At 40.1% G+C, this 25,005-nt stretch overlaps 2 protein-coding genes across 2 annotated transcripts in view; both read right to left on the minus strand.

The window, feature by feature from the left end:
- Nucleotides 1-9,824, minus strand: part of LOC126406148 (myosin heavy chain, fast skeletal muscle-like) — a 33,729-nt gene extending 23,905 nt beyond the window's left edge. The window contains exons 1-28 of the mRNA XM_050070326.1: nt 9,621-9,824; nt 9,386-9,529; nt 9,130-9,286; nt 8,990-9,017; nt 8,610-8,724; nt 8,429-8,521; nt 8,278-8,341; nt 6,922-7,020; nt 6,725-6,828; nt 6,498-6,636; nt 6,275-6,393; nt 6,031-6,180; nt 5,778-5,948; nt 5,370-5,676; nt 5,167-5,243; nt 3,828-3,915; nt 3,621-3,738; nt 3,381-3,504; nt 3,148-3,284; nt 2,757-3,012; nt 2,250-2,492; nt 1,952-2,128; nt 1,685-1,830; nt 1,489-1,579; nt 1,006-1,395; nt 750-876; nt 447-565; nt 63-259 (exon numbers count right to left, since the gene is read on the minus strand). Coding sequence (XP_049926283.1) covers nt 63-259; nt 447-565; nt 750-876; nt 1,006-1,395; nt 1,489-1,579; nt 1,685-1,830; nt 1,952-2,128; nt 2,250-2,492; nt 2,757-3,012; nt 3,148-3,284; nt 3,381-3,504; nt 3,621-3,738; nt 3,828-3,915; nt 5,167-5,243; nt 5,370-5,676; nt 5,778-5,948; nt 6,031-6,180; nt 6,275-6,393; nt 6,498-6,636; nt 6,725-6,828; nt 6,922-7,020; nt 8,278-8,341; nt 8,429-8,521; nt 8,610-8,724; nt 8,990-9,017; nt 9,130-9,286; nt 9,386-9,529; nt 9,621-9,824 — 4,184 coding nt within the window. The remainder of the gene's footprint in view (nt 1-62; nt 260-446; nt 566-749; nt 877-1,005; nt 1,396-1,488; nt 1,580-1,684; nt 1,831-1,951; nt 2,129-2,249; nt 2,493-2,756; nt 3,013-3,147; nt 3,285-3,380; nt 3,505-3,620; nt 3,739-3,827; nt 3,916-5,166; nt 5,244-5,369; nt 5,677-5,777; nt 5,949-6,030; nt 6,181-6,274; nt 6,394-6,497; nt 6,637-6,724; nt 6,829-6,921; nt 7,021-8,277; nt 8,342-8,428; nt 8,522-8,609; nt 8,725-8,989; nt 9,018-9,129; nt 9,287-9,385; nt 9,530-9,620) is intronic.
- An 8,726-nt stretch (nt 9,825-18,550) lies between these two features.
- The window catches only part of LOC126406149 (myosin heavy chain, fast skeletal muscle-like), a 10,250-nt gene continuing 3,795 nt past the window's right edge, over nt 18,551-25,005 (minus strand). The window contains exons 15-37 of the mRNA XM_050070327.1: nt 24,974-24,978; nt 24,783-24,906; nt 24,558-24,694; nt 24,167-24,422; nt 23,719-23,961; nt 23,453-23,629; nt 23,221-23,366; nt 23,022-23,112; nt 22,539-22,928; nt 22,296-22,422; nt 22,091-22,209; nt 21,576-21,772; nt 21,303-21,486; nt 21,043-21,208; nt 20,615-20,739; nt 20,176-20,484; nt 19,892-20,095; nt 19,676-19,801; nt 19,393-19,563; nt 19,166-19,270; nt 18,978-19,073; nt 18,733-18,864; nt 18,551-18,568 (exon numbers count right to left, since the gene is read on the minus strand). Coding sequence (XP_049926284.1) covers nt 18,551-18,568; nt 18,733-18,864; nt 18,978-19,073; nt 19,166-19,270; nt 19,393-19,563; nt 19,676-19,801; nt 19,892-20,095; nt 20,176-20,484; nt 20,615-20,739; nt 21,043-21,208; nt 21,303-21,486; nt 21,576-21,772; nt 22,091-22,209; nt 22,296-22,422; nt 22,539-22,928; nt 23,022-23,112; nt 23,221-23,366; nt 23,453-23,629; nt 23,719-23,961; nt 24,167-24,422; nt 24,558-24,694; nt 24,783-24,906; nt 24,974-24,978 — 3,648 coding nt within the window. The remainder of the gene's footprint in view (nt 18,569-18,732; nt 18,865-18,977; nt 19,074-19,165; nt 19,271-19,392; nt 19,564-19,675; nt 19,802-19,891; nt 20,096-20,175; nt 20,485-20,614; nt 20,740-21,042; nt 21,209-21,302; nt 21,487-21,575; nt 21,773-22,090; nt 22,210-22,295; nt 22,423-22,538; nt 22,929-23,021; nt 23,113-23,220; nt 23,367-23,452; nt 23,630-23,718; nt 23,962-24,166; nt 24,423-24,557; nt 24,695-24,782; nt 24,907-24,973; nt 24,979-25,005) is intronic.

The raw sequence follows: 25,005 nt of genomic DNA on the forward strand, positions 1-25,005 counted from the left end.
CTAATTGGAAAAATAGAAAGCAAAATTTGACCTATTTAGGAAATAAGAAAAGATTTATGTACTTGGCCTCCTCCAGCTCCTCAGTGCGCTGAATAGCATCAGTCTCATATTTGCTTCTCCACTGAGCCACCTCGCTGTTGGCCTTGGACATTCCACGCTGCAGCTCAGCCTTGGCCTCCTGCTCCTCCTCAAACTGCTCTCTGAGCAGATCACAGTCATGGCGGGCTGACTGAACAGCATGGGCCAGGGCGTTCTTGGCCTGTTGAACACACAGCCCATGTCCAAATCAGATCTAAAGCATTTTTTCTCACTTCCGCTTTATGACAGCTCTCAGTTTATCCGTTTATATTGAGTTATTTGTCTTTTTGTAAGTTATAGGATATATTTTGAAACAGATAAGCTGATTTATACCATTTAAGAATCTGAGAGATATTAACTTTTCATACCTTCACTTCCTCCTCAACATGCCTCTTCAGCTCCTCAATCTGCTGAGTAAAGGCCTGCTTGCTTCTGGTCAGCTGGGAAATCAGAGCTTCCTTCTCCTCAATCTGGCGACCAAACTCACCTAAATGACAAAATGTTCATGCGCTATTAATGAAGATATTCTTCATGATTTTTTAATGGTTTTATGTGTTTAGTTCTATAGTACAGGACTGTTAAATGTACAGTACACGTCACCATTATGTGTGTTTATGTATCATACGTGACAAACTCTACCCACAGAATAGTTTTTAGTGTAGGTGCCTCACCATTCTCTGTCTGCAGTCTGGCCCTCTGTGCGTTGACATCATTCAGCTGGCGAACATTCTCATCATTTTTGGCTTTGAGCTCACTCAACTGGTCCTCAAGAGTTCTGCACATTTTCTCCAAGTTGCCCTATAAACAACAGTATTTTTGTGTATTTCTTTAAGTTTCAAGGTCCTGCCTTGTTTAATACTTACAGTATAGACCATATTTCTGAGCTAAATGAAAAGCAAATCCTTCACTTTTAAACAAAGCACTCACCTTTGCTTTAGCAACATTCTCCATGTTGCTGGAGAGGTCATCGATCTCCATCTTGTACTCGCTCTTTTCCTTCTCCAGTTTCTGCTTGACACGCTGGAGGTTGTCAATCTGCTCTCCCAGCTCTGCAACACTGTCAGCCTGCTTCTTGCGGAGAGCTGCTGCAGTGGCTTCATGCTGCAGGGTGGACTCTTCAAGATCACGACGCAGCTTCTGGAACTCAGCCTCACGCTTCTTGTTCATCTCAATCTGAGCGGCTGTTGCTCCACCAGCCTCCTCAAGCCTCTCGCTGATCTCTTCAAGCTCCCTGGAGAGGTCAGCCCTCTGCTTCTCCACCTTAGCCCTAGCAGCCCTCTCAGCCTCAATCTCCTCCTCCAGCTCCTCAATGCGAGCCTAGATTTGTTGATAATAATATCAAGGAAGCTTATTAGCTTGAGCATGTTGTTTTTGATAAACTCACTTTAATATCCATGTCAAATATGTTACCTGGAGTTCCTTGATCTTCTTCTGAAGCTGAGCACCAAGAGTCTGTTCATCCTCAATTTTGCTGAGGAGTTGGCTGATCTCAAAGTCCTTCCTGGAAGAGGATAACATTGTTTTTTACTGTCATAGCTGACTTTGGATCATTATGTTGCATTATGGTGATAGTAAAATCAAATATCAAAAATAACAAAACGCATACTTCTTGATTTTCTCATCAGATTGTTGCTTGTCATTTTCCAGATCCATTATGGATTCCTGGGCCAGTTTCAGATCTCCCTCAAGCTTTCTCTTGGCTCTCTCAAGGTCCATGCGGAGCTTCTTCTCTTGCTCCAAAGATCCCTCGAGCTGTCAAATGACAGTTAATGACAGTTCATTAGAGGCACTTAAAAGACAGATCATCAGTGCCAAGAATACCAAGTCATTCCAGGGAAAAGGTCAAGGGAAAGTCATGACATTGTTTTCTTACATCGTCCACTTGCTGCTCCAGCTTTGTCTTGGCCTTGGTCAGAGTGTTGACTTTGTCTTCCTCTGCCTGGAGATCATCAAGTGTTTGCTGGTGGGCCTCTTGGAGGGCTTTCTTCTCCTTAGTCAACTTGGCAATGGCCTCATCTTGAGATGCCATCTCTTCTGTCAGGTTTTTCACCTAAAGAAAAATGAATGGTACACGGTTGTATATATTGATATTAATATCTATACATATTTTAAATATTGATAGAATCATTTTAAAAAATTTTATCTGCATATATATTTCAAGTTTTCTGAACCTTGTTTTCTGTGGCATGTTTCTCCTTCTCCACTTTAGCCAAGGTGAGCTCCAAGTCATCAATGTCTTTCTTTAGCTCGGAGCATTCATCCTCCAGTTTCCTCTTCTTGGCAGTGAGCTCAGCATTCATTTCCTCTTCATCCTCCAGTCTCTCAGCTGTCTCTTTGAGTTTTGCCTCGAGCTGGATCTTGCTCTTAATGAGCCCTTCGCACCTTTCCTCAGCATCTGAGAGATTCTCTGTTTCCTACAGTGTGTGTTTGCACAATAACAATATGTGGTATTTAATATACTCTTGAGCCAGACTAGCCATATTGAACAAATGTATATTCACAAGTTGTAGCATTGAACCCTAAAATCTTGTGTAGGTTGTCGAAGACAATTGAGAGATACTGTTTGCACACGTGGTATTCCACAAAAATATATGTTAGTGTGACTGACAGTAATCACTTGGCTTATTAAATGGATGCAAAATGAAAGAAAATTACATCTGCCTTTGCTTTCTACTCACAGATGCCACTTGCAGTTGCAGGTCATTCTTTTCCTGCAGCAGGGAAACCATCTTCTCCTCCAGTTCCTTCTTCTTGGCCAGAGCAGTAGCCAGGTCTGTTTGCATCTTGTCATAGTTTTCCTTCATCTGCTGCAGCTCCTTCTCAGTCTCAGCACTCTTCAGAAGAGGCTTGATCTTGAAGTACAGTTTCAGCCATGGCCAGTTCTTCACATTCATGAATGAACGAATATTGTACTGGATTGAAAAGATAGATTCTCTGGAAAATAAAAGTAGATAATGTGTCATTTCTACTGATATGCAACTTTGCCAAGGATAGAATTTTGACAAGAAAATCTGTATTGTAGAGTTATGATTGGACACTACAGTTTAGTGTACTGTATGAGGATCCCACCTCCTCTCCATCATCTTAACAAACTCCTTCCTCATGACATATCCTCTGCAGAGAGCCTGAGTCATGGTCACCAATGCAGCCAGTTTGTCATCTCTCATCTCCTCCAGGGTACCCAGCAGACCAGCTTTGAAGAACACCTATATAATCAAGTGAAGTAATTCAGTCATTGGCACACATGGATACACCAGGAAATAGATATACTATAGCTATTAATATTGTGATTGGAAATGTACTTTTGTGTGTCCAAACTTGTACTGAGTGTGGTCCACATCAATGGAGCCCAGCAGCTTCTCTGAAGCTTTCTTGTTGTCAATAAACTGTCCCTCAGGGATGACACTAGCATTCAATACTTTGTATCTGCAAGAAAAACATGTTGTGACTTATATTAACCTTGTCGCTTTTCCCAGTGTTTTTCCACCACCATACCTTTTCTGAAGTCAAATTGACTTGCTTATAATTAAAACTACAGTCACCTCTGCTTGAAGTCACCGTAGAGGATTCTGCTGGGGAAGCCCTTTCTGCAGATTCTGATGCCCTCCAGCACACCGTTACACCGCAGCTGGTGGATGACCAAGGAGTTCTCCATAAGACCTAAAAGTTGCAAATTCATGTCGTTAAAAATATTTCTTTCTATGATAGTGTTACATGTAGTGCAAACAGTGGGACTGCGGGCTTCTTGCCTGGGGTCTTTGTTTCATTAGGAATCAGGCAGCGGACAAAATGGGGGTGAGTGCTCCTCAAGTTGGTCATCAGCTTGCCCAAGTTCTCCTGTGGGTCAGCATCATGAGATAATAGGTCATCAGTTTTTTAACATGAGGTCTTTAATTATTATTCAGAGATATGAAACAATACATACTCTGAAGAGAGCAGACACAGTCTGGAAGGAACCACCCTTCTTCTTACCACCCTTCTTGCCACCGGCAGCAGCCTCTGTTTCACAAAACATTATATTTCATTAATGGCCTTATATAAACAGCACTGCAGTAACTGCTGAAAGAAGTTTTTGCTGCGTAAAGGGTGAAGATTCTTAAATTAAGTAACATGAATAAATATATTACTACACTGCAGTCATCAACATAATATCAGTCCCAGACCAAATGTAATAGACACACACATTCTTACCAATCAGTGCAAACTTAATGCATCTCATATAACATTTTAAACTGCACTCTCTGATGAACTGCTAATAGTTAATAAAGATACAGTAATTTCAACCATGTTGCGCATTTTCTTGTACCAATGATAGTAGGAAATAGTGGATTATTATGAATTTTTTTTTTTTTTTTTTTTACGAAAAATGCACATAATGTTACTGAAACCATGTGTCTGCTAGGGATAGTTTTATTATGTTGAAACACACTATCTGTATTGCATATTTAGTGCTCTTCTTTCTTACCATCAGCTGCAGCATGAGCTGCATACAACATTGACAGCAGTTTGTTCGAAGATTTCTGGTAGAGCTGAACAACTGAGTCATTCAGGGGGTCCTTGTTCTTGTCCAGCCAGCCAGTGATATTGTAGTCCACTGTACCAGCATAGTGAACCAGAGCAAAGTGAGCTTCAGCCTTGCCCTTTCCAGGCTTTGGCTTCTCAAATGCCTTGGTCTTGCCAAGATGCTGATCATGTAGCTTGTTCTTGAAAGTTGTGTCAGAGGCCTTGGGGAACATGCACTCCTCTTCAAGGATGGAGAAGATGCCCATTGGCTGAGGAGAGTTTTTCATTCATTCTATGTTAAAAATTAAACTGGGGCAGTAAACATATGCACATGATTTAAGAAATCGGGTTTACCCGAGTGGCTGCTTACCTTCTCAATAAGCTCAATGCAGGCAGCCAAGTCCATACCAAAGTCAATGAACNTCAAGCAGCGCACAAAATGAGGATGAGTGCTCCTCAAGTTGGTCATCAGCTTGCCCAAGTTCTCCTGTGAGGTGAAATATTAATATTTAAAACAAATTCCAAATTCAAAACTTGAGCCTATCAGCTTAAATTAGAACTTGATTTTGGGGATGTTAAACATACCCTAAAAAGGGCAGACACAGTCTGGAAGGAACCACCCTTCTTCTTTCCACCACCCTTCTTGCCACCGCCACCAGACTCTGCATTTTTAAACACAGTGCCAGCAAATAATTAACTCTTTATTCGTTGTACTGGTTTACTTCCTGAAGGAAAGTGCATGCTGTCATTAAATGAGTAACCGAATTGCCACGTAGAAGTTACAGTACCATCAGCTGCAGCATGAGTTGCATACAACATTGCCAGCAGTTTGTTTGAAGATTTCTGGTAGAGCTGAACAACTGAGTCATTCAGGGGGTCCTTGTTCTTGTCCAGCCAGCCAGTGATATTGTAGTCCACTGTACCAGCATAGTGAACCAGAGCAAAGTGAGCTTCAGCCTTGCCCTTTCCAGGCTTTGGCTTCTCAAATGCCTTGGTCTTGCCAAGATGCTGATCATGTAGCTTGTTCTTGAAAGTTGTGTCAGAGGCCTTGGGGAACATGCACTCCTCTTCAAGGATGGAGAAGATGCCCATTGGCTGAGGAGAGTTTTTCATTCATTCTATGTTAAAAATTAAACTGGGGCAGTAAACATATGCACATGATTTAAGAAATCGGGTTTACCCGAGTGGCTGCTTACCTTCTCAATAAGCTCAATGCAGGCAGCCAAGTCCATACCAAAGTCAATGAACTCCCACTCAATGCCTTCCTTCTTGTACTCCTCTTGCTCCAGGACAAACATGTGGTGGTTGAAGAACTGTTGCAGTTTCTCATTGGTGAAGTTGATGCAGAGTTGCTCCAAGCTGTTGAACTATAGTATACAGGTAGATACTCAGTAGATTGGGCATGTTGTGTTTATATATCATCAATACTGATGTGTTTTTATTACTTACATCAAAGATCTCAAATCCAGCGATATCCAACACTCCAATGAAGAACTGTCTTGGCTGCTTTGTGTCCAGCATCTCATTGATACGGATGACCATCCACAAGAACATTTTCTCATAGACAGACTTGCACAGAGCACTGACAGAATTGTTGACCTACAAAAAAAAAGTGTGGTCATTTCTCAGAATAATGATTTCACACCAAAATGCAAGTCTTCTCAACATTCTTTCAAAGATTCTTTTTCATTACCTGTGGCACGGTCTGACCTTTGGTCACCATCTCGTTTCCGACCTTGACTCTTGGGTAGCACAGAGCTTTCAGCATATCTGCTGAGTTCAGGCCCATGAGGTAGGCGATTTTATCGGCCACTGGTGGATAGAAACACGAGAGGTGCTAAATACACCTAAATTTGTGTAATATTTTACGCACCAAAAATACTTGCATGATGAGAATACATAATTTAAGCAGTTACCCTCAGTGCCATCAGGTTCAGCCTGCTCCTCACGCTGCTTCTGCTTGAATTTCATGTTGCCATGATGCATCACAGCTCCAGTCAGCTTGTAAATGTTTATCTTCTCGTCAGCAGTGAAGCCCAAGATGTCAATTGCTGTCTGCATTACATAGAAAATAAATTTATATGTATATTTTGAAAACTTTGATTTATTATTGAGTTAAAAAAACAGTTAAGTGTGATTTTACATCTGTTGCAATGAACTCCTCCACGTCATTGATGCTTTTGACAGTGATTTCACCCTGACTGATCATTGGGTAGTCATAGGGGTTGGTGGTGATAAGGAGAGCCTCTGGAAGACCAGAACCACAATAACTGACCCGTTCTTGTGAAAACATTTCAAGTATTGTTAAAATTTTCCAGGTCATATCATCTAGTAACATACCCAGGAGCTCAGGTTTGTGGCCAGTCATCAGCTGATAGAAGATATGGTAGCTCCTCTCAGCAGACAACTGGAAGGTGACACGGGACTTCTCCAGCAGATCTAAGAATAACAAATTCATTTGGAGACTGTAAAATGATAGCAGTAGAGCATAACACTGTTCATTTTTATTTAAAGCCAGTGTATCAGCCATCTTTTTGCATTTGCCCTCTTATTGCTTTAAGTTTTATTTTAAGTTTTAAGTTTTATTTACTTTATTAATCCCCCTGAGGGGAAATTCAATGTTTTCACTCTTGCTTGTCAATTACACACAGGTCCAAAAGACACACACATGCACAAACAGGACCTATACATGCACAAAGTGGAGAGATGTCGGAGTGAGGGGGCTGCCCTTGGTCAGGTGCCCCGAGCGGTTGGGGGGTTCAGTGCCTTGCTCAAGGGCACCTCGGCAGTGCCCAGGAGGTGAACTGGCACCTCTCCAGCCACCAGTCCACGCTCCATATTTGGTCCGGACGGGGACTCGAACAGGCGACAGGCGGTTCCCAACCCAAGTCCCTATGGACTGAGCTACTGCATTTACCTCCAACCTCAGTGATTACAAGCATGTGTCCATCCCTTATCTTGACCTTCTTATGCTGTATATGGTTGTGTGGAGATGAAATATGCTCCCACACATACTATATATATTAAACACACTCATACTGTAGCTATAGTAGTCACTCTAATCCCTCTGTGTTATGGCAGGAAGTTTTGCCAGACCAACAGATGGCAGTCAGTTACTGTGTGAATGTATATATCCCTTTCTTGCTGTCTGCTCACATGCATTCCCACCCAACATGACCGTTTATCTTCTTAAAACTAAACTACCATATCACTTGTATTTATAAGACATGTGTTATCTAATGCATCAGCTGTTCAGCGTCAAACAATATTTAAATACGTAAACAAAGCCATTTCTGAATTAATGAGTCAAGTCAAATTTTTATAGAGCCCAATATCATAAATCTGACACTTGATGGGTATAAGGAAAAACTCCTCCCTAAATAATTTCTTAACCGGGGGTAAAAATGGAAGTGCAACAGAGGAAGGATCCCTCTTCCAGGATGGACAGTTGTGCTATTGATGTGTGCACATAATAGACCAATGCTACAAAATTACAGTACACTAAGGTCAATCTGGATGACAAAATTATAGATAATTACATAAGTAAATAAAATGTTCTTCCTTCGGTACTTAAATTGCAGTATAATTTATCCATAATGCAACCCTGAAGTTTCACTTGCTACACTTTTGCCACCTCATGTATAACTTCATCATTGTTTCACATAATTCTCAACTTACACTGTGGTTAAGACTTACATGTTTCAATATCAGCTGAAGCCAGCTTGCCAGAGGAGCCAAAGTGGATCCTGATGAATTTACCCTAGACAATCAGATCCTTATAAGCATCACATTTATAAGAGAGCAATTAGAAAAAGTTCCAGAATGATTCCTTGATGTTATCACTTACAAAACGAGAGGAGTTGTCATTCCTCACAGTCTTGGCATTACCATAGGCCTCCAGCAGAGGGTTGGCTGCAATGATCTGGTCCTCAAGGGAGCCCTGCAAGAGAGGATGTGAGTTCCATGAGATAAACAGCTAAAACAACTGTACTTTCACAAACAGTTATATCTTAGATAACCAATTTTACCTGCATTTTGCCGGGTTGTGCCTCAGCCTTAGACTTAGATCCAAGAGCTGCAATTGTTGCAAAGTACTGGATGACACGCTTTGTGTTGACAGTCTTTCCGGCACCAGATTCTCCACTGGGGTATTAGAAACACATTGTTAACATTCAGCTTCATTATCATAAAGTTTAATTTATTCACGGTCAGGTAAAGAGAAAATCTTAGATCTCAGGCTCCCTCCCATAATGCTCATTAAATATGTATAAAAGAAAACCACGCAGGTGAAAAATGAGAATCTGAGATGTAAAACTGTGCAGAAATGAAATTATAATACATACAGAAGATATATACATACAGAAAATATTATGTGAATACAAAGTTTTAGCAGTTTGTTTACACTCACGTAATCAGGACAGACTGGTTCTCACGATCTGTAACACAAACATACGCTTCGTATCAGTTTCATTTCTATTGTTCTTAGGTTAAAGTTAAATTCTGCTTCTCGCTATGTAGACTCTTTAACACTAGTAATTTTGATTTTACCTGTGAGCATGAACTGATAGGCATTGTCAGAGATGGAGAAGATGTGGGGTGGAGCCTCAATCCTCTTCTTGCCTCTGTATGCTCCCACAACCTGAGCATCGTACACAGGAAGCCACTTGTAGGGATTCACGACGACGCAGAACAACCCAGAGTAGGTCTGTAATAGTTGGGAATAAATAAAACAATTAAACATTTGCATCTGCAAATCTAAATTATTTCTCCATTATATACACATTGTAGCCAAGTAAAAACCTACGTAGATCATCCATGATGCATAACGCTCTTTGAGGTTATACAACACAGATGGCTCGTTGAGGTGGGTCATCATGGCCATGTCCTCCATCTTATCGAACTTTGGAGGGTTCCTGGGATGGATGTCGTCCTCTTTTACAGTGACTGACTGAATTGGAAATATAGTAAAAATGTTTTGAGATTTTGAAAGTCATTTCATATAAAGTTTTGTTTATTTAGGGTCTAATAAGTTCACCTACCTTTCCTCCATCTGTCTCAACCGTGGCTTTGCCACCCTCTTTACTGACAAGTTTGCCCTTGACATACATTTCATCAGGATCAGTCACAAAGAAGGCTGTTTTAGCATCAAATGGAGCAGTCTGGGCCTCAATCCTCTCCCTCTCTGGTTTTCGGAGGTAAATGGCCGCAGGGCCATACTGCTCCATCTCCGCGTCTGTGCTCATGGTGGCACTTTAGTGGAGACTGAAAATATGAGAAATTCAAATGTAAGTCATACATTTTTTACAGACAATTGATTCATTTCCATTATTTTTGTTTTGAAGAATTTACCTCAGTTGATGCAAAAAGAAATTCCTTGTTTTCCTGTGTATATCAGGATGCTGCAAAACAAGTTTTGGGTAAGTCTTTAATTGTTTTGTAATTTTTCTTTTAAGATTGCAAAAAATACATTTTACATACAAAACCTAATGTAAATAACGGTCTAAGTTAAGCAAAGTAATTGAAAAGTGAAACACTGCGGTGGCATATTTGAATTAATAGTGATAATGTGATAGAGACATGCTATACATACTATACATATTACATGCTATACATACTATACATACATGCTATAGGAACAGTTGACTGCACTCACCCGTCTTTGATGCCAATCAGTTGGAGCAGACGTGTAGAGCTGCTGTTTTTATACACAACGAGTCTGCCTCGTCAGCTAAAGGGTCCCTCTCAATTTGGTCAGGAATGCTTGACCTTGGTGCTTGATACTGATATGTTCAGTGCATATAGATTAAGACACTCGCTTTTTTTCCCTACATATGTATGCAACATTTTACAAAGTTGTATGACAATAGAAATATCTTTTTAGTTTTCTATTTTATCATATAACAAATACAGTTTAACCCCATCTAAATATTTAGGGATATTGAATTTCATTTAATAGTCTAATGATATATATCAACATACACCAAGTACTGTGTGAAATTATTTATATTCCAAAGATAGAAATATTGTCACATTTGTTGATTTACTTTATATGTATATCTGCATTATTGATATATAACCTCAAATTTCTTGAACACAATCTTCAAAATTGATAATCACTGCACTTGTTAAAGAAATACTGTCACTAACAGATAACAATATTGTTCGGCTGATACATTTTAGAACTTAATTGTGCTTATAAATACTGAGTACATCAATTTTGTCAACAGTATTCCTAGTGGTGAATTAAAAAAAGTGCACTGCTTCGTTGGCGGATTATTTGTTGTAATGATCAGTTTATGGTAGGCACCTGTGCCCTATTAATTTTGATATCACAGCCAGTAATGAGTTTTAAATTTGGAGAAGCCTTGAAATGTCACTGGTGTATAGTTACAGGACATGCAAATCTCAAATATCTGAAATAAAATTCAGGGTCATGGTCTTTCCATTAACACTGGACAAGTGTTATGTATCTCCTAGGAACAGACTCGAAGATGGATTGCCAACTCAGATAAATTAACACCAGAAATATGTTCCTCACAAATGGCATGAATATTCTGCTGTAAAGAGTAAAAAAGACAGTGTTTTTGATTGAAAGAGTTTATTCTGAATGAGCGACTGACTCATGATTTAATAAAGGGAAAGTCTGGGATCATCTCCAGGATCAACTTTCATTTCCAAGATTTGCACAGACTTGGCTTATTATTTTTCATCTTACCAGGAGATCACGAGGTATTACCATGGTCAAAAATAAATCCAGCCAAGGGAGGGAGCAGTGATTCTTATTTGGCACAGAGAGAAGGATATATTTATAGGACACATTTAGATATGTTGTTAATACCATATCCCAAGTTTAAGGAGATTTATTTTCTTAAATGATCTATTCATTTCTGGAACGTTCTTGAATAGAAAGAATAATGTCTGTGTATGTAAGGTAAGGCCATTGTCAGGCATTATATTCTATTCAATATATTGTGTATGTTCATTGTAATTGTCCTGGGGTCGGATAGAATTGCCAGAAATGTGCCGACTTGACAGATAGCATTAAGGAGCCACAGCTAAAACAGGAAAATGACTGTATTGCTTCACTTGTTTTAAGCCCTGGTCTTACAGTAGAGTGGGTATGTTATATTGCAGTGCTATAGAACTTTGAGTGTTGTTGTAGTTAAAGGTACCCTCCACCTGAAATAATAAGGATAATAAGGGTTCTGCATTGTAGCCATAGTTCTACGAGAAAAGAGGGAACTTCCTTCGGGCTCCACAGGCTTGCTTGCCTTTGTGGAGGCCAACTGACCTACCAACCCTTCCTAGTATAACCTGTCATCATTGTTAGACGTTGACACTCATACATAGTTTTGATCCAATTCCAAAATTCCTTTAAAGATGCTCAATTAAGGAAATATTGTCTGATCTTAATTTATTACCAAACATAGACAGTTTAACAAGCTCATACTGCCTTGTTAGTCGTGGGAATGACTAAGCGAGGCTGATACAGTAATCCTCTGGATATGGAAAACATTCTGATGAAACAACAAATGGACATTAAAAAGAGAAGAAAGGATGTCTTATTGGACTCGATGCATGTTTTTGTTTCTTGAACCAGAGCTTGCACAGCTAGAGAAAAAACAAAAATAAAAGTACAACAAAGCACTGGGTGTTAACATAAAGGTGATGCGCTTTAGTGGGTACATCAGACTCTGCAACTACAATTGTTATGCCTCTGCATCAGCAATAGCTGTGGCCAGAGGCATTATGTTCTCAGGTTGTCCATCCATCCATCCTGTTTTTGTGAACACAATGTCTCAAGAAGGCCTAAAGGGAATTTCTTTAAATTTGGCACAAATGTCAACGATGAGCTGATTAGATTTTGGTATTAAAAGAACAAAGGTCAAGGTCACTTTGACTGCATGAGACCTTGTCACATATTGACATTTTGGTCATGGACTTTCCACATCCACATACAACATGCACGGTACCTTGTATGCATTGGTTTTTGACGTTCTGGGACACTGTGTCAAGTTCTCTTCTTTCATGATACACTTTTGTTTTCACAGGGTATTTAATGTTTACATACAGTCTCTTTAAAAATAAATGCACTTCGTCGGTACAACACCTCAAATTGCCATTTTTTTTCCTTCAACAATAACCACACATGGTTGGGTGTTTGTTGGACCCATTCACCACCCTCCTGCCTGCCCACCACTGTAACGGCAACCAGCCGCGTATCGTGCCGATGTTAAAGGACGCTTTTTTTTCCGTTGGGTTCTGATGCTGCAAGTCACTGCCCAAGCGTTGGATTTCGAGGACTTCGGAGTGAGATCATGCTCTGCAAAACACGTGTTTCGCCATAACTCAAGAATTCATACTCTAATTATGACAAATTTTCACACAAATGTCTAATTTGATTGTCTAATATGACATTTCGTTTGATACTAAATTAGAGTCTCTCAAACCACCTTGAAACTGTGTTTATTATATAGATCTGTGCTGTCGAGTTGAAGATGTGTGTGATGCATCTATGTTTTGGAATATGTTGCTTTTTTGCAGCGACATCCATAGCCTGTTCAAATCTCTGTCAGCCGTCATGGCTACATATGAGTCTGGACAGACATGGATATAAACTATAACTGCAACTTGACTGGCAAGACAAAGACAAAGATTACCCTATTTTCCTGAAAGAGCAAATGCATGTGCAAACTACAGGGGGAAGGTGTGGTGATTGCAATATATTGAAGAAAGGCTCAATACATTAATAATAGAGGAATAAAAACATACAGCTTGTGGTGTTGGGGTGCGCATAAAATATGACATATCACATAAGTCTTTAGAAAGCTATTAACTTTTTTGGTATTTGCAGCTCTACCTTCAACATCAACATCATGATAGAGTGCATCTCAAACCATTATCTCATAATTGTGTATTGCCCAGCCTTGAGCTCCTTTGAAATTACAGTTCATGATGGCACTAGCTCAGGCCCATTACACGCAGGTGTGATGTCTGTGACAAAAGATGATCAAAAATGCAGCTCAATCCACACGTGTAGGTCAGTTTAAAAATTGTTGGTGTCCAGTAGAAAACTATGTGTCTCCAAATCATCATTTTTTTAGTAGCTGAGAAAAGCTGCATGTTTTAAACTGGGTGACTATGCAGTTTTGAGGAAATCCTTTTCCCAGTGCCCGTCATAATGGCTCTAGGCAGGGGTAGCTAGGCCCTTGGAGCTCAGTTTTCAGTCATGAAATCAGGTTAGAGCTATTGATACATTTATGAGACTTTTTGAGACCTAGTAAATACTTTATGTGAGGTTAGTTATGGAAATGTATGGCAAGTTTACAAGATACAAAACTATGAAAATGAATTACACTCAAAATACAAGTGTGGTTTAACTGTATAAAGTTGCACAAAAAGAGCAGTTACACTCAACAGATCATGAAAAGGCAACCAGATAGCGTTCGGCGAGGGAGACAAAGCAAGAACGGAAAGAAATGGAAATTATTTAAGAGGGACTGGATAATCTAGATGATATTAGCACATGTGTATTATTAACACGATATATAAATGTTTAATTTATCAGTTATCATCAATCACAACACCCTTAGTTGTAATGTATGTAATGTAATATATATATATATATTAGACTAAGAAACACCTTTAAACCAGTTTAAATGAGATTCAATCCAGTCACATTGTCTGAACCACGGTAGTCTGGATGGGTAGCAAAAAAATGTTGTGGAGACTGAAGCTGAAATGGTCCCCCCAAAAAAAAGAAAAGTGAAAAGCTTGATGAATAAAAAAGGTTTCAATTGTACTACATTTCTGTAAGCTTGTTGTGCACAAGTGAAAATAATTTGATTTAAAAGAAACACAACTATTAGGCTAAAGTATGAAAGTGGGCCTACAATACTTATATCACAGTACAGTAAAATCCACAAACAAACAGTCAACATATAATGTTCTGTTGTGTATGTTTTGCCTTTCAGTGACTGGCTTTAATTTAATCACCGGTTGGCTCTCATTAAAATAGAACTTCTTCAACTTCTAAATCTCTTTACGTTTGACATACTTGATATTTGTATGAGCAGTGCTGTGGGGGAGATATCAGATTTTGTCGGGGGGCTGTGTATTATTTGATGACTGCCCACACTTTCAAGGTTGTACAGCATGATCGAAAATAGAAAGGCATCTGCAAGTCTGTCCTCATGTGTCAGTAAGCATAAACCGATGACAGAGACAGAGGGAGTACATATAAGGGGGTACATAAGGTGTTATATGCCTGCGTAGTTGGCTCATTTCATCAGTAATGCGGGACAACTGTTTTAACCACAAAAGCAAGTCCCGTTTTACAAATGGCAGATACAATGATGTGTATAGCCAATGAATTTAGAATATATGGCTTGTACAGTTAAGTGTTTGAAGCCTTTGTGCAATGTATGCACAGATGTTTTGGCTTTGTTATCGTGCAGTGATAACAGTGAAATGGTGTTTCCAATTATTTCCATTGATGAGGAAGCCTGTAAGTCTTTTTGTACAGTTCATGCTTGCTGACAGCTCTGAAATGGCTTTGGTTAGCTATAGACTACGCAATTGGCATTTTTGCTGTGAAATGCAAAACTGCATTGAGGAGGCAATATTTTCACAAAGATTATTGGACGATCACATTAACATTTCAGATTTTTGGCACTAATTACATAAGGTAAGCTGATTTTTTTCTTTATAGAACATGCATGTGTTTATATTAAATGTCACGTAGATACAGTGTTTAAGGAATTTAGATTTACCCCAGTGTGCAAGGGCTGACTGTGTCCAGACTTAGATCAGTAATAGTTTTTAATCGCAACTTTCAAAGACTAATTTTAGGTTTTATCAGTTTTCCTATTTTAATACTACTGAATACCAGCCTAGAGTAAGAATGAAGCCATGGGGGACACTGTCCACAAAAAGCAAGTGGCTCTATTACGCGCTGTAGATGTGCCCATTCAAATTTGTAATAAAATTGTCTTTCATATTTTTACATTTTGCATTACATGTGTTCTGCTTTATATGACTTGTTGTTTTGATGCTACATTGATGGGAGTAAGTGGTGAAAGTCAGCCAGGTGGACCATCTTCGGCTAAATCTGTAGTATACTGAATTTTTATGCCCCCGCGCCGGCGATAGCCATGGCCAGAGGCATTATGTTATCGGGTTGTCTGTCTATCTGTCCGTCGGTATGTCCATCCCATTCTTGTGAACCCAATATTTCATTTTTGGGTCTTGTGAAACCAATATTTCAAAGAACTCCCTGAAGGAATTACTTCAACATTGGCACAAATGTCCACTTGCACTCAAGAAAGAACTTATCAGATTTTGGTGGTCAGTGGTTAAAGCTCAAGGTCATTGTGAACTTACGTCCGTCTTATTCTCTTGAATGCGATTTATCAAAAAGGCCTTGAGAGAATTTTTCCTCAAATTTGTCACAGTAGGGCTGGGGGATATAACGACTATGTACAATATATTGATATATATTTTCAAGCAAGATATTTAGACATACCAGTGTGGATCTCTCCTCTGTCACACTCTCCGCACAGCTCTGCCCCACTTACTCACTCAAAAGTTTTCCAGCAACAATCAGAGAGACACAGAGCTGCTCCCCCGTTTAATCTGTCTGTTAATTAGTCTACAGTGTGACATTGGTCTATAAGTTGCATGTGCTATGCTAAATCAGTCTGTGAGATTAATCAAATAACCGCAATAGCACATGTACAATACTGTGGGCCTTTTCCACTGTCACTTTTGGCTGCGCTGAGGCAAGCCATTAGCGGAACTTTGTTAGAGGCTTTTCTTCAATAAAGGCAACTCTAATAATACTGCAGGGAGGAAGAGTACAATCAGAAACAGCCACAGTGAGATGTTGATGAAGAGCTGCAGACAACAGGCTCTTACTGCACTTTTGCAAACATCTTACCTCTAACACAGCTGATCACTTTATCACACTCACACTAAGTTTTGGAACAAGAGCCCACACTGCATCAGAGCAATACCGTCTTTTACACATTTCAAACACGCATTTAAACACTATCTGATGGAAGGACAGACCTGCAACCACTGATTTTAATCCCATATCTCCATTTCAGTCTCCTACTCTGCAATGTCTGTGTAGCTGCCTACATTTTGTTGTTTTGCCTCTGCTGATTATTTCTGTTTGTATTTTATATTGTAATGGTTTTTTTTTGCATAACTGGAACCTGCTGAAAACCAGTTTTTAACTGACTCAGGCCAGTTTTAACTTTAACACACAATGTTGCTTTTGATTCCTTTCCTGTATAAATAAATAAATATAATGAAATGAAATGAAACACCTCTAAACTTCTCTTACCTGCCCTGCTGTGGAAAAACACTTTGGCTTTGGATCAGCATGCAACTGAACATGTAGCCCATTTCGTAGAAAATACTGAGATATATATCATGTTTCACCATTCAGCCTAAAGCCCATATCGCCCAGCCCTATGTCACAGATGTTCACTTGGACTTAACGATGAACTGATTCGATTTTGGTGGTCAAAGGTCAAAGGTCACTGTGACCAAGCATCTGTCTCATTCTATTATATATTATATTATTATATTATATATTTCAAAAACCTGAGGGGATTTCCTCTAATTTGGTACAAATGTCTATTCGGACTTAAGGACGAGCTGGTCAAGGTCACTGTGACCTCAAAAAAAAAAAAAAAAGTTCTTGGGCATGACACAACAATTCAAAAGATAATTAGGACAAAATTTTACACAAATAAATTATAGGATAAAATGATGATGTGATGACATTATATATCTAAAGGTTAAAGGTCAGCGTCACTGTGACATCATAGTGAAGGGGAGACATTTGGTCAGATGCTGAATTGGTGACACTTATCCATTGGGTGTCCATTTTGAAAGTGGTGATTGTATAGATTTTCTGCACTGCTGGGTTAAGGATGTGTGTGTGTAGCATCCACGTTTTAGAATGTGTAGTTTGTTTGCAGCAACCTCAATTTTTGTCCACTGTCATGATGACTACATATGAGTCTGGACAGACATGGATTCGAACTGTAACTGCAACTTGACTGATTCATGGAGGCATACAACGATGAGGTAGCAATCCTAGTTTAATATATCATTTGTACTGCATAAATAAATTGAGAATGGGCATAAATTGTGGTTCTTACGGCCGGGCTCCACCGGCTGCAAAAGTAAGCGTCATGTCAGCGTAGCATCGCGGCATATTCATTTGGGCTCCACTGACTGCGTACAGAAGCGACACGTAGAGAAGCCAGCGGGGTTGTTTACCATTTGCTGAGCCATGAAATGTTAAAGCATTTTCCACCTAAGTTATTACATATATTTGAGTTATCTACAAGTTTACTGTACTGTTTGTCATCTACTCGCTTTCAAATGTCCGCCACGGACATTTACACAATGTCAAGGATAAACATGGGTAAATGCATGAAAAACTACGGGACTCGCGCTGCAGACATGTCGCGCCGCTGACGTACCCGGTGGACCCCGGCTGTTAATGTTATATTTAGCCTATAATAGCCTACTGTATTTACTGTATACTGAAATGATGACTCTTCATTTCTACTCTGTAACATGTGAAGGTGTCTTTTAAGGTTGAACCTGACACTGCTGTCACTCATATTAAAAGCAGCTATGGGGAACACCAAGCCAAGTGCTCTCCTTGCCCTGTGAGCATGAATCAATATTATTTAGATGAAGGAAAATATTAATGTTGAACTGTAAGAGCTCCAAACCCAGCAAACCAGATAAGCAGTTAAAACAAGTCAACTGATGTAGCTTCACCTAACTGCTGTGTTGAATACTGAATGACTTGTATAAATAAAACAGAGTAAGTAATACAGAGTCAATATTTTTATATACAGTTTATTGACATTGCAAGACAATTCAACAGCAAGTTCATATTTTATGAATACTGTCAAAAGTCTCCAGGTGATGTTTTTTCTTACTCGGCGCTGTCAGACTGGAAAAAAAAGCAAGAAAAAGAAAAATTACTCATCATAGGACATACTATATTATTAAAATCTCAACACAATCTATGCAAATGAATAAATAATGTTATAAAGAATACATATGAATTAACTTAAAAACCCCATTAAACGTGAGTGCCCATTGATAAATGGTTACCTTTCCAGCATCACGGCTCTTGGCTCTGAGCTTGTTGACCTGGGACTCAGCGATGTCAGCACGCTCCTGAGCCTCCTCCAGCTCATGCTGAACCTTCCTCAGCTTGGACATGTGAGTGTTGGCCTGCTCCTCCTGTGAAGGGAGATGAGTCACAGTATTTTGTATTTTTTAATATTCCATTGTATTATGGTTTCTTTGTGTCGTTATTAATTTGTGCTATGTAAATAATAAAACACTTCACTTACAGCCTCCTCAGAATGTCTCTTGTAAGACTTGACTTTGAGCTGCAGCTTGTCCACCAGGTCCTGAAGTCTGTTCACATTCTTCTTGTCCTCCTCAGTCTGCACAGATAAAGGATTGTTACCAGTGAAGGATAGTGGCAGAATCAAACCATTAAGAACTCGTGAAAGTTTTTAGTTGAATAATAAATTACCTGGTAGGTCAGCTCCTTCACTCTCCTCTCATATTTGCGGACTCCTTTTACAGCATCAGCTCCACGCCTCTGCTCAGCCTCAACTTCAGCTTCCAGCTCACGCACCTGAAATGTGATGATTCATGAAAAATAGTACTGAGAAGTTTTTTTTCCCCTACACATTGAAAGTGCATTTTACATTCTAAACCTCGTGTATTTTGAGCATTTAAGGTACATGAAGTGCATACCCTGGACTCCAGTTTCTGGAGCTGCTTCTTCCCACCCTTCATGGCGAGGTTCTCAGCCTCATCCAGACGGTGCTGCAGGTCCTTGACTGTGACCTCCAGGTTCTTCTTCATCCTCTCCAGGTGAGCACTGGTGTCCTGCTCCTTCTTCAGCTCCTCAGCCATCATGGCAGCCTAAAACAATAGTGTTCTCTAAATCATTCATTATCTATGATAAACTTAACATTAACAGTGCATGTAAGTAGACCAATAACATAACATAGGTGAGGTAGAGATGTAAACCCACATCAGTGATCGCCTTTTTGGCTTTCTCCTCAGCATTTCTGGCTTCCTGGACAGCATCATCGACTTCACCCTGAACCTGGACAAGGTCAGCCTCCAGCTTCTTCTTGGTGTTCATAAGACTGGTGTTCTGCATGTTCAAGAAAAGCAGTGTTTAATAACATACTGTTATTATAATGTATTCAAAGTATTAGTTTCTTTTGAATTAATGACAGCAAACCTGAGAGTGAAGCAGTCCAACACGCTCACTGGCATCAACCAACTCCTGCTCAGCCACTTTGCGGCCTCTCTCTGTCTGCTCCAGAGCAACTCTCAGTTCCTCAATCTCAGCCAGCATCAGGCTGTTTCTGCGCTCCACCATGGCAACCTGCTCCTTCATGTCTTCCTGTCCTCTGAGAGCATCGTCAAGGTGCAGTTGGGCATCCTGACATTGAAAAGAAAAGAAGAAAGTTCACTTATTCTTTTATTCTAAACTAATTAAATAAGTAATCAAACAAAACTCACCTTGAGCTGTCCCTGGACATTCCTCAGCTGTTTCTGGGCCTCAGTGGCCTGCCTGTTGGAATGGCTCAGCTGAATCTCCATCTCATTCAGGTCTCCCTCCATCTTCTTCTTGACTCTGAGGGCATCATTTCTGCTCCTGACCTCAGAATCCAGAGTGCTCTGCATGGAGTCAATCACCCTCTGGCTGTTCCTCTTGATCTGCTCCATCTCCTCGTCCTTTTCTGCCAACTTCCTGTCAATCTCACCTTTGATCTGGTTGAGCTCAAGCTGAACACGGAGAATTTTGGCCTCCTCGTGCTCCAGTGTGCCCTTAAAAAGTCACAAACAAACCAAAACTTATCTTTTGCAGAAACTACCTCAAAACAATGGTTACATATATGCTCTCAGATAGATGCTCTTTTATCATGTGAGTGGTCTTATACTGTAATCAAGATTTTACCTCAGCCTCCTCCAGTGCTGTCTGAATTTCAGACTTCTCAGTCTCCACAGTCTTCTTGGCTTTCTCCAGCTCGTGGATGCTCTTTCCACTCTCACCAATCTGTTCAGTCAGATCTGAGATCTCCTCTGTGGAACAATTAAAACCAAAACACAGTTGATGTGACGTACAGAAGTGGTCTGTTCTGTAAGACAGAAGTCAAATGTCGAAGTGTGATTCTTAAGCACAACCCATTTTGAAAGGTATAATTATCCTTCAAGTTCAGAGGAGGCAAACCATGGGTCAAATTACATTCTGAAGGTATGAGTGTCTCCTTGAATTGCAATATTGGCACTAATACAGTTTTCATGTGTACAGGCCATACAGGTTCATAAACTAGGACTTGTAAGGGACAGAGAAGAAAACACACAAGTGTAGTAAAAATAACATACGCTGCAGGTTCTTGTTCTCTCTCTTCATGGTCTCCAGATGATCCAGAGCCTCCTCATAGGAGTTCTTCATCTTGAACATTTCTGTGCTGAGAGAGCGAGCCTCCTTCTGAGCTCCTTCCAGCTCCGCCTGACCCTCCTCATACTTCTGCTTCCATTCTGCCAGGACCTTAAATTATATGGGTTGATAAATGTTTATTTAACTACATAGGTTTGTGTTTCTTGTGATAAAACTAGTTATAATTACCAGTTTAACCATTTACCTTATCAAAGTTCCTCTGCTTCTTGTCAAGGTTGGCAGCCAGAGCATTAGCTCTCTCCACATCAATCATGAGGTCCTCCACCTCACCCTGCAGCCTCTGCTTGGTCTTCTCCAGAGAGGCACACTTGGAGTTCACAGCCTCAATGGATTCCTCAGCATCCTGCAGGCGCTGGGCAAGCTTTTTCCTGTAGTGAAAAAGAATTTACTTGTGTCTAATTGGAAAAATAGAAAGCAAAATTTGACCTATTTAGGAAATAAGAAAAGATTTATGTACTTGGCCTCCTCCAGCTCCTCAGTGCGCTGGATAGCATCAGTCTCATATTTGCTTCTCCACTGAGCCACCTCGCTGTTGGCCTTGGACATTCCACGCTGCAGCTCAGCCTTGGCCTCCTGTTCCTCCTCATACTGCTCTCTGAGCAGATCACAGTCGTGACGAGATGATTGAACAGAATGGGCCAGGGCGTTCTTTGCCTATTGAACATGACAGAACATTTGTAATTTACTTATGAAGCATACAAAGAGCATCTAAATGTGTACTCAGCATAAAGTAATATTGATTTTTCTTTTCATTAACCACCAAAAATGTAATTCACAAAAAAGATTTCAGTTAGCAATTATAGCAATATGTCTGTATGGATGGTTTTGCTGTTGAATTTCGAAGATGATTGAGCTTTAATTTTTTAAATCTTATTAGAATGTACTGTACATATTTTTTAATGACTGCAGTTGACAAGAACTCAATTCATTATCTGTTAAAACATAAAAACAGGACATGTAAACTTTTCATACCTTCACTTCCTCCTCAACATGCCTCTTCAGCTCCTCAATCTGCTGAGTGAAGGCCTGCTTGCCTCTGGTCAGCTGGGAAACAAGAGCTTCCTTCTCCTCAAGCTGGCGGGCAAACTCACCTAAAGGATAATGTAAAAACTGCTCAGTTAAAATGATCGGCCCTCCTGATAGAGTGCTTCTCATTACAGGTGCACAGGTGCCTCACCATTCTCTGTATGCAGTCTGGCCCTTTGTGCGTTGACATCATTCAGCTGACGAACATTCTCATCATTTTTGGCTTTGAGCTCACTCAACTGGTCCTCAAGAGTCCTGCACATTTTCTCCAAGTTGCCCTATAAACAACAATATTTCTGTTAAGTATTTCTTTACGTTTCAAGGTCCTGCCTTTTTTAATACTTACAGATCATATTTCTGAGCTAAATGAAAAGCAAATCCTTCATTTGCTCACCTTTGCTTTAGCAACATTCTCCATGTTGCTGGAGAGGTCATCGATCTCCATCTTGTACTCGCTCTTTTCCTTCTCCAGCTTCTGCTTGACACGCTGGAGGTTGTCTATCTGCTCTCCCAGCTCTGCAACACTGTCAGCCTGCTTCTTGCGGAGAGATGCTGCGGTGGCTTCATGCTGCAGGGTGGACTCTTCAAGATCACGACGCAGCTTCTGGAACTCAGCCTCGCGCTTCTTGCTCATCTCAATCTGAGCGGCTGTTGCTCCACCAGCCTCCTCAAGCCTCTCGCTGATCTCTTCAAGCTCCCTGGAGAGGTCAGCCCTCTGCTTCTCCACCTTAGCCCTAGCAGCCCTCTCAGCCTCAATCTCTTCCTCCAGCTCCTCAATGCGAGCCTAGATTTGTTGATAATAATATCAAGGAAGCTTATTAGTTTGAGCATGTTGTTTTTGATAAACTCACTTTAATATCCATGTCAAATATGTTACCTGGAGTTCCTTGATCTTTTTCTGAAGCTGAGCACCAAGAGTCTGTTCATCCTCAATTTTGCTGAGGAGCTGGCTGGTTTCAAAGTCCTTCCTGGAAGAGAAAAACAATTACATATTTTGCTGTTATAGTTGAGTAATGATATTTTGTTTCATTACGACTATGATAAAATATAAGGAACAAAAATAACAAAACGCATACTTCTTGATTTTCTCATCAGATTGTTGCTTGTCATTTTCCAGATCCATTATGGATTCCTGGGCCAGTTTCAGATCTCCCTCAAGCTTTCTCTTGGCTCTCTCAAGGTCCATGCGGAGCTTCTTCTCTTGCTCCAAAGATCCCTCAAGCTTTTAAAATAAAAAATAGACATCATCAGTATTAAGACCCAAACTGCTTTATACTTTAATAGCTGTGAAAGCAATGGTTTTCTTACATCGTCCACTTGCTGTTCCAGCTTTGTCTTGGCCTTGGTCAGAGTGTTGACTTTGTCTTCCTCTGCCTGGAGATCATCAAGTGTTTGCTGGTGGGCCTCTTGGAGGGCTTTCTTCTCCTTGGTCAACTTGGCAATGGTTTCATCTTGAGATGCCATCTCCTCTGTCAGGTTTTTCACCTGAAATGATGTGGAAGGTCATTATTTCCCTCACTGTATAACCATATAATTTATCTTTAAAAAGGAAATAGGTTTAATATGATTTCAACCTTGTTTTCTGTGGCATGTTTCTCCTTCTCCACTTTAGCCAAGGTGAGCTCCAAGTCATCAATGTCTTTCTTCAGCTCAGAGCATTCATCCTCCAGTTTCCTCTTCTTGGCAGTGAGCTCAGCATTCATTTCCTCTTCATCCTCCAGTCTCTCCCCTGTCTCTTTGAGTTTGGCCTCGAGCTGGATCTTGCTCTTAATGAGCCCCTCGCACCTTTCCTCAGCATCTGCTAGATTGTCAACTTCCTATAGTACATTTGGAACACACATTGCATTTATTAGTTATTGTATTTGTTAAAGATTTTAATATTTATAAGGTTTTTGTTAATTTTTCATTGAGTCATCATCAACTTGGGCAAGGCAATCAGAGAACAAGGTAAGTATCTGGTTTCTTCTTATCTCACTGAGATATCTGAAAATAAGAGAACACAAGCTCTTTTTTCCTACTCACAGATGCCACTTGCAGTTGCAGGTCATTCTTTTCCTGCAGCAGGGAAACCATCTTCTCCTCCAGTTCCTTCTTCTTGGCCAGAGCAGTAGCCAGGTCTGTTTGCATCTTGTCATAGTTCTCCTTCATATTCTGCAGCTCCTTCTCAGTCTCAGCACTCTTTAGAAGAGGCTTGACCTTGAAGTACAGTTTCAGCCATGGCCAGTTCTTCACGTTCATGAATGAACGAATATTGTACTGGATGGAGTAAATAGATTCTCTGGAAAATGAAAGTAGATAATGTGTCATTTCTACTGATATGCGACTTTGCTGAGGATAAAATTTTGACAAGAATATCTGTATTGTAGCGTTATGATTGAATACTACAGTTTAGTGTACTGTATGAGGATCCCACCTCCTCTCCATCATCTTAACAAACTCCTTCCTCATGACATATCCTCTGCAGAGAGCCTGAGTCATGGTCACCAACGAAGCTAGTTTGTCATCTCTCATCTCCTCCAGGGTACCCAGCAGACCAGCTTTGAAGAACACCTATGTTGTCAAATGTAAGAATTTAGACATCAGTAAACATGAATACACCAGATGACAAAATCTGTTAATACTGACTATAAGAATTTACCTTTGTGTGTCCAAACTTGTACTGAGTGTGGTCCACATCAATAGAGCCCAGCAGCTTCTCTGAAGCTTTCTTGTTGTCAATGAACTGTCCCTCGGGGATGACACTAGCATTCAATACTTTGTATCTGCAAGAGAAAATAGTGTTGTTGTATTTACCTCCTATCTTTTCCCAGTGTTTTTCCACCACCATACCTATACTGAAGTCAAATTGACTTGCTTATAAT

The sequence above is a fragment of the Epinephelus moara genome, chromosome 18 (genome assembly GCF_006386435.1).
Source record: "Epinephelus moara isolate mb chromosome 18, YSFRI_EMoa_1.0, whole genome shotgun sequence".
In the NCBI taxonomy this organism is placed as follows: domain Eukaryota; kingdom Metazoa; phylum Chordata; class Actinopteri; order Perciformes; family Serranidae; genus Epinephelus; species Epinephelus moara.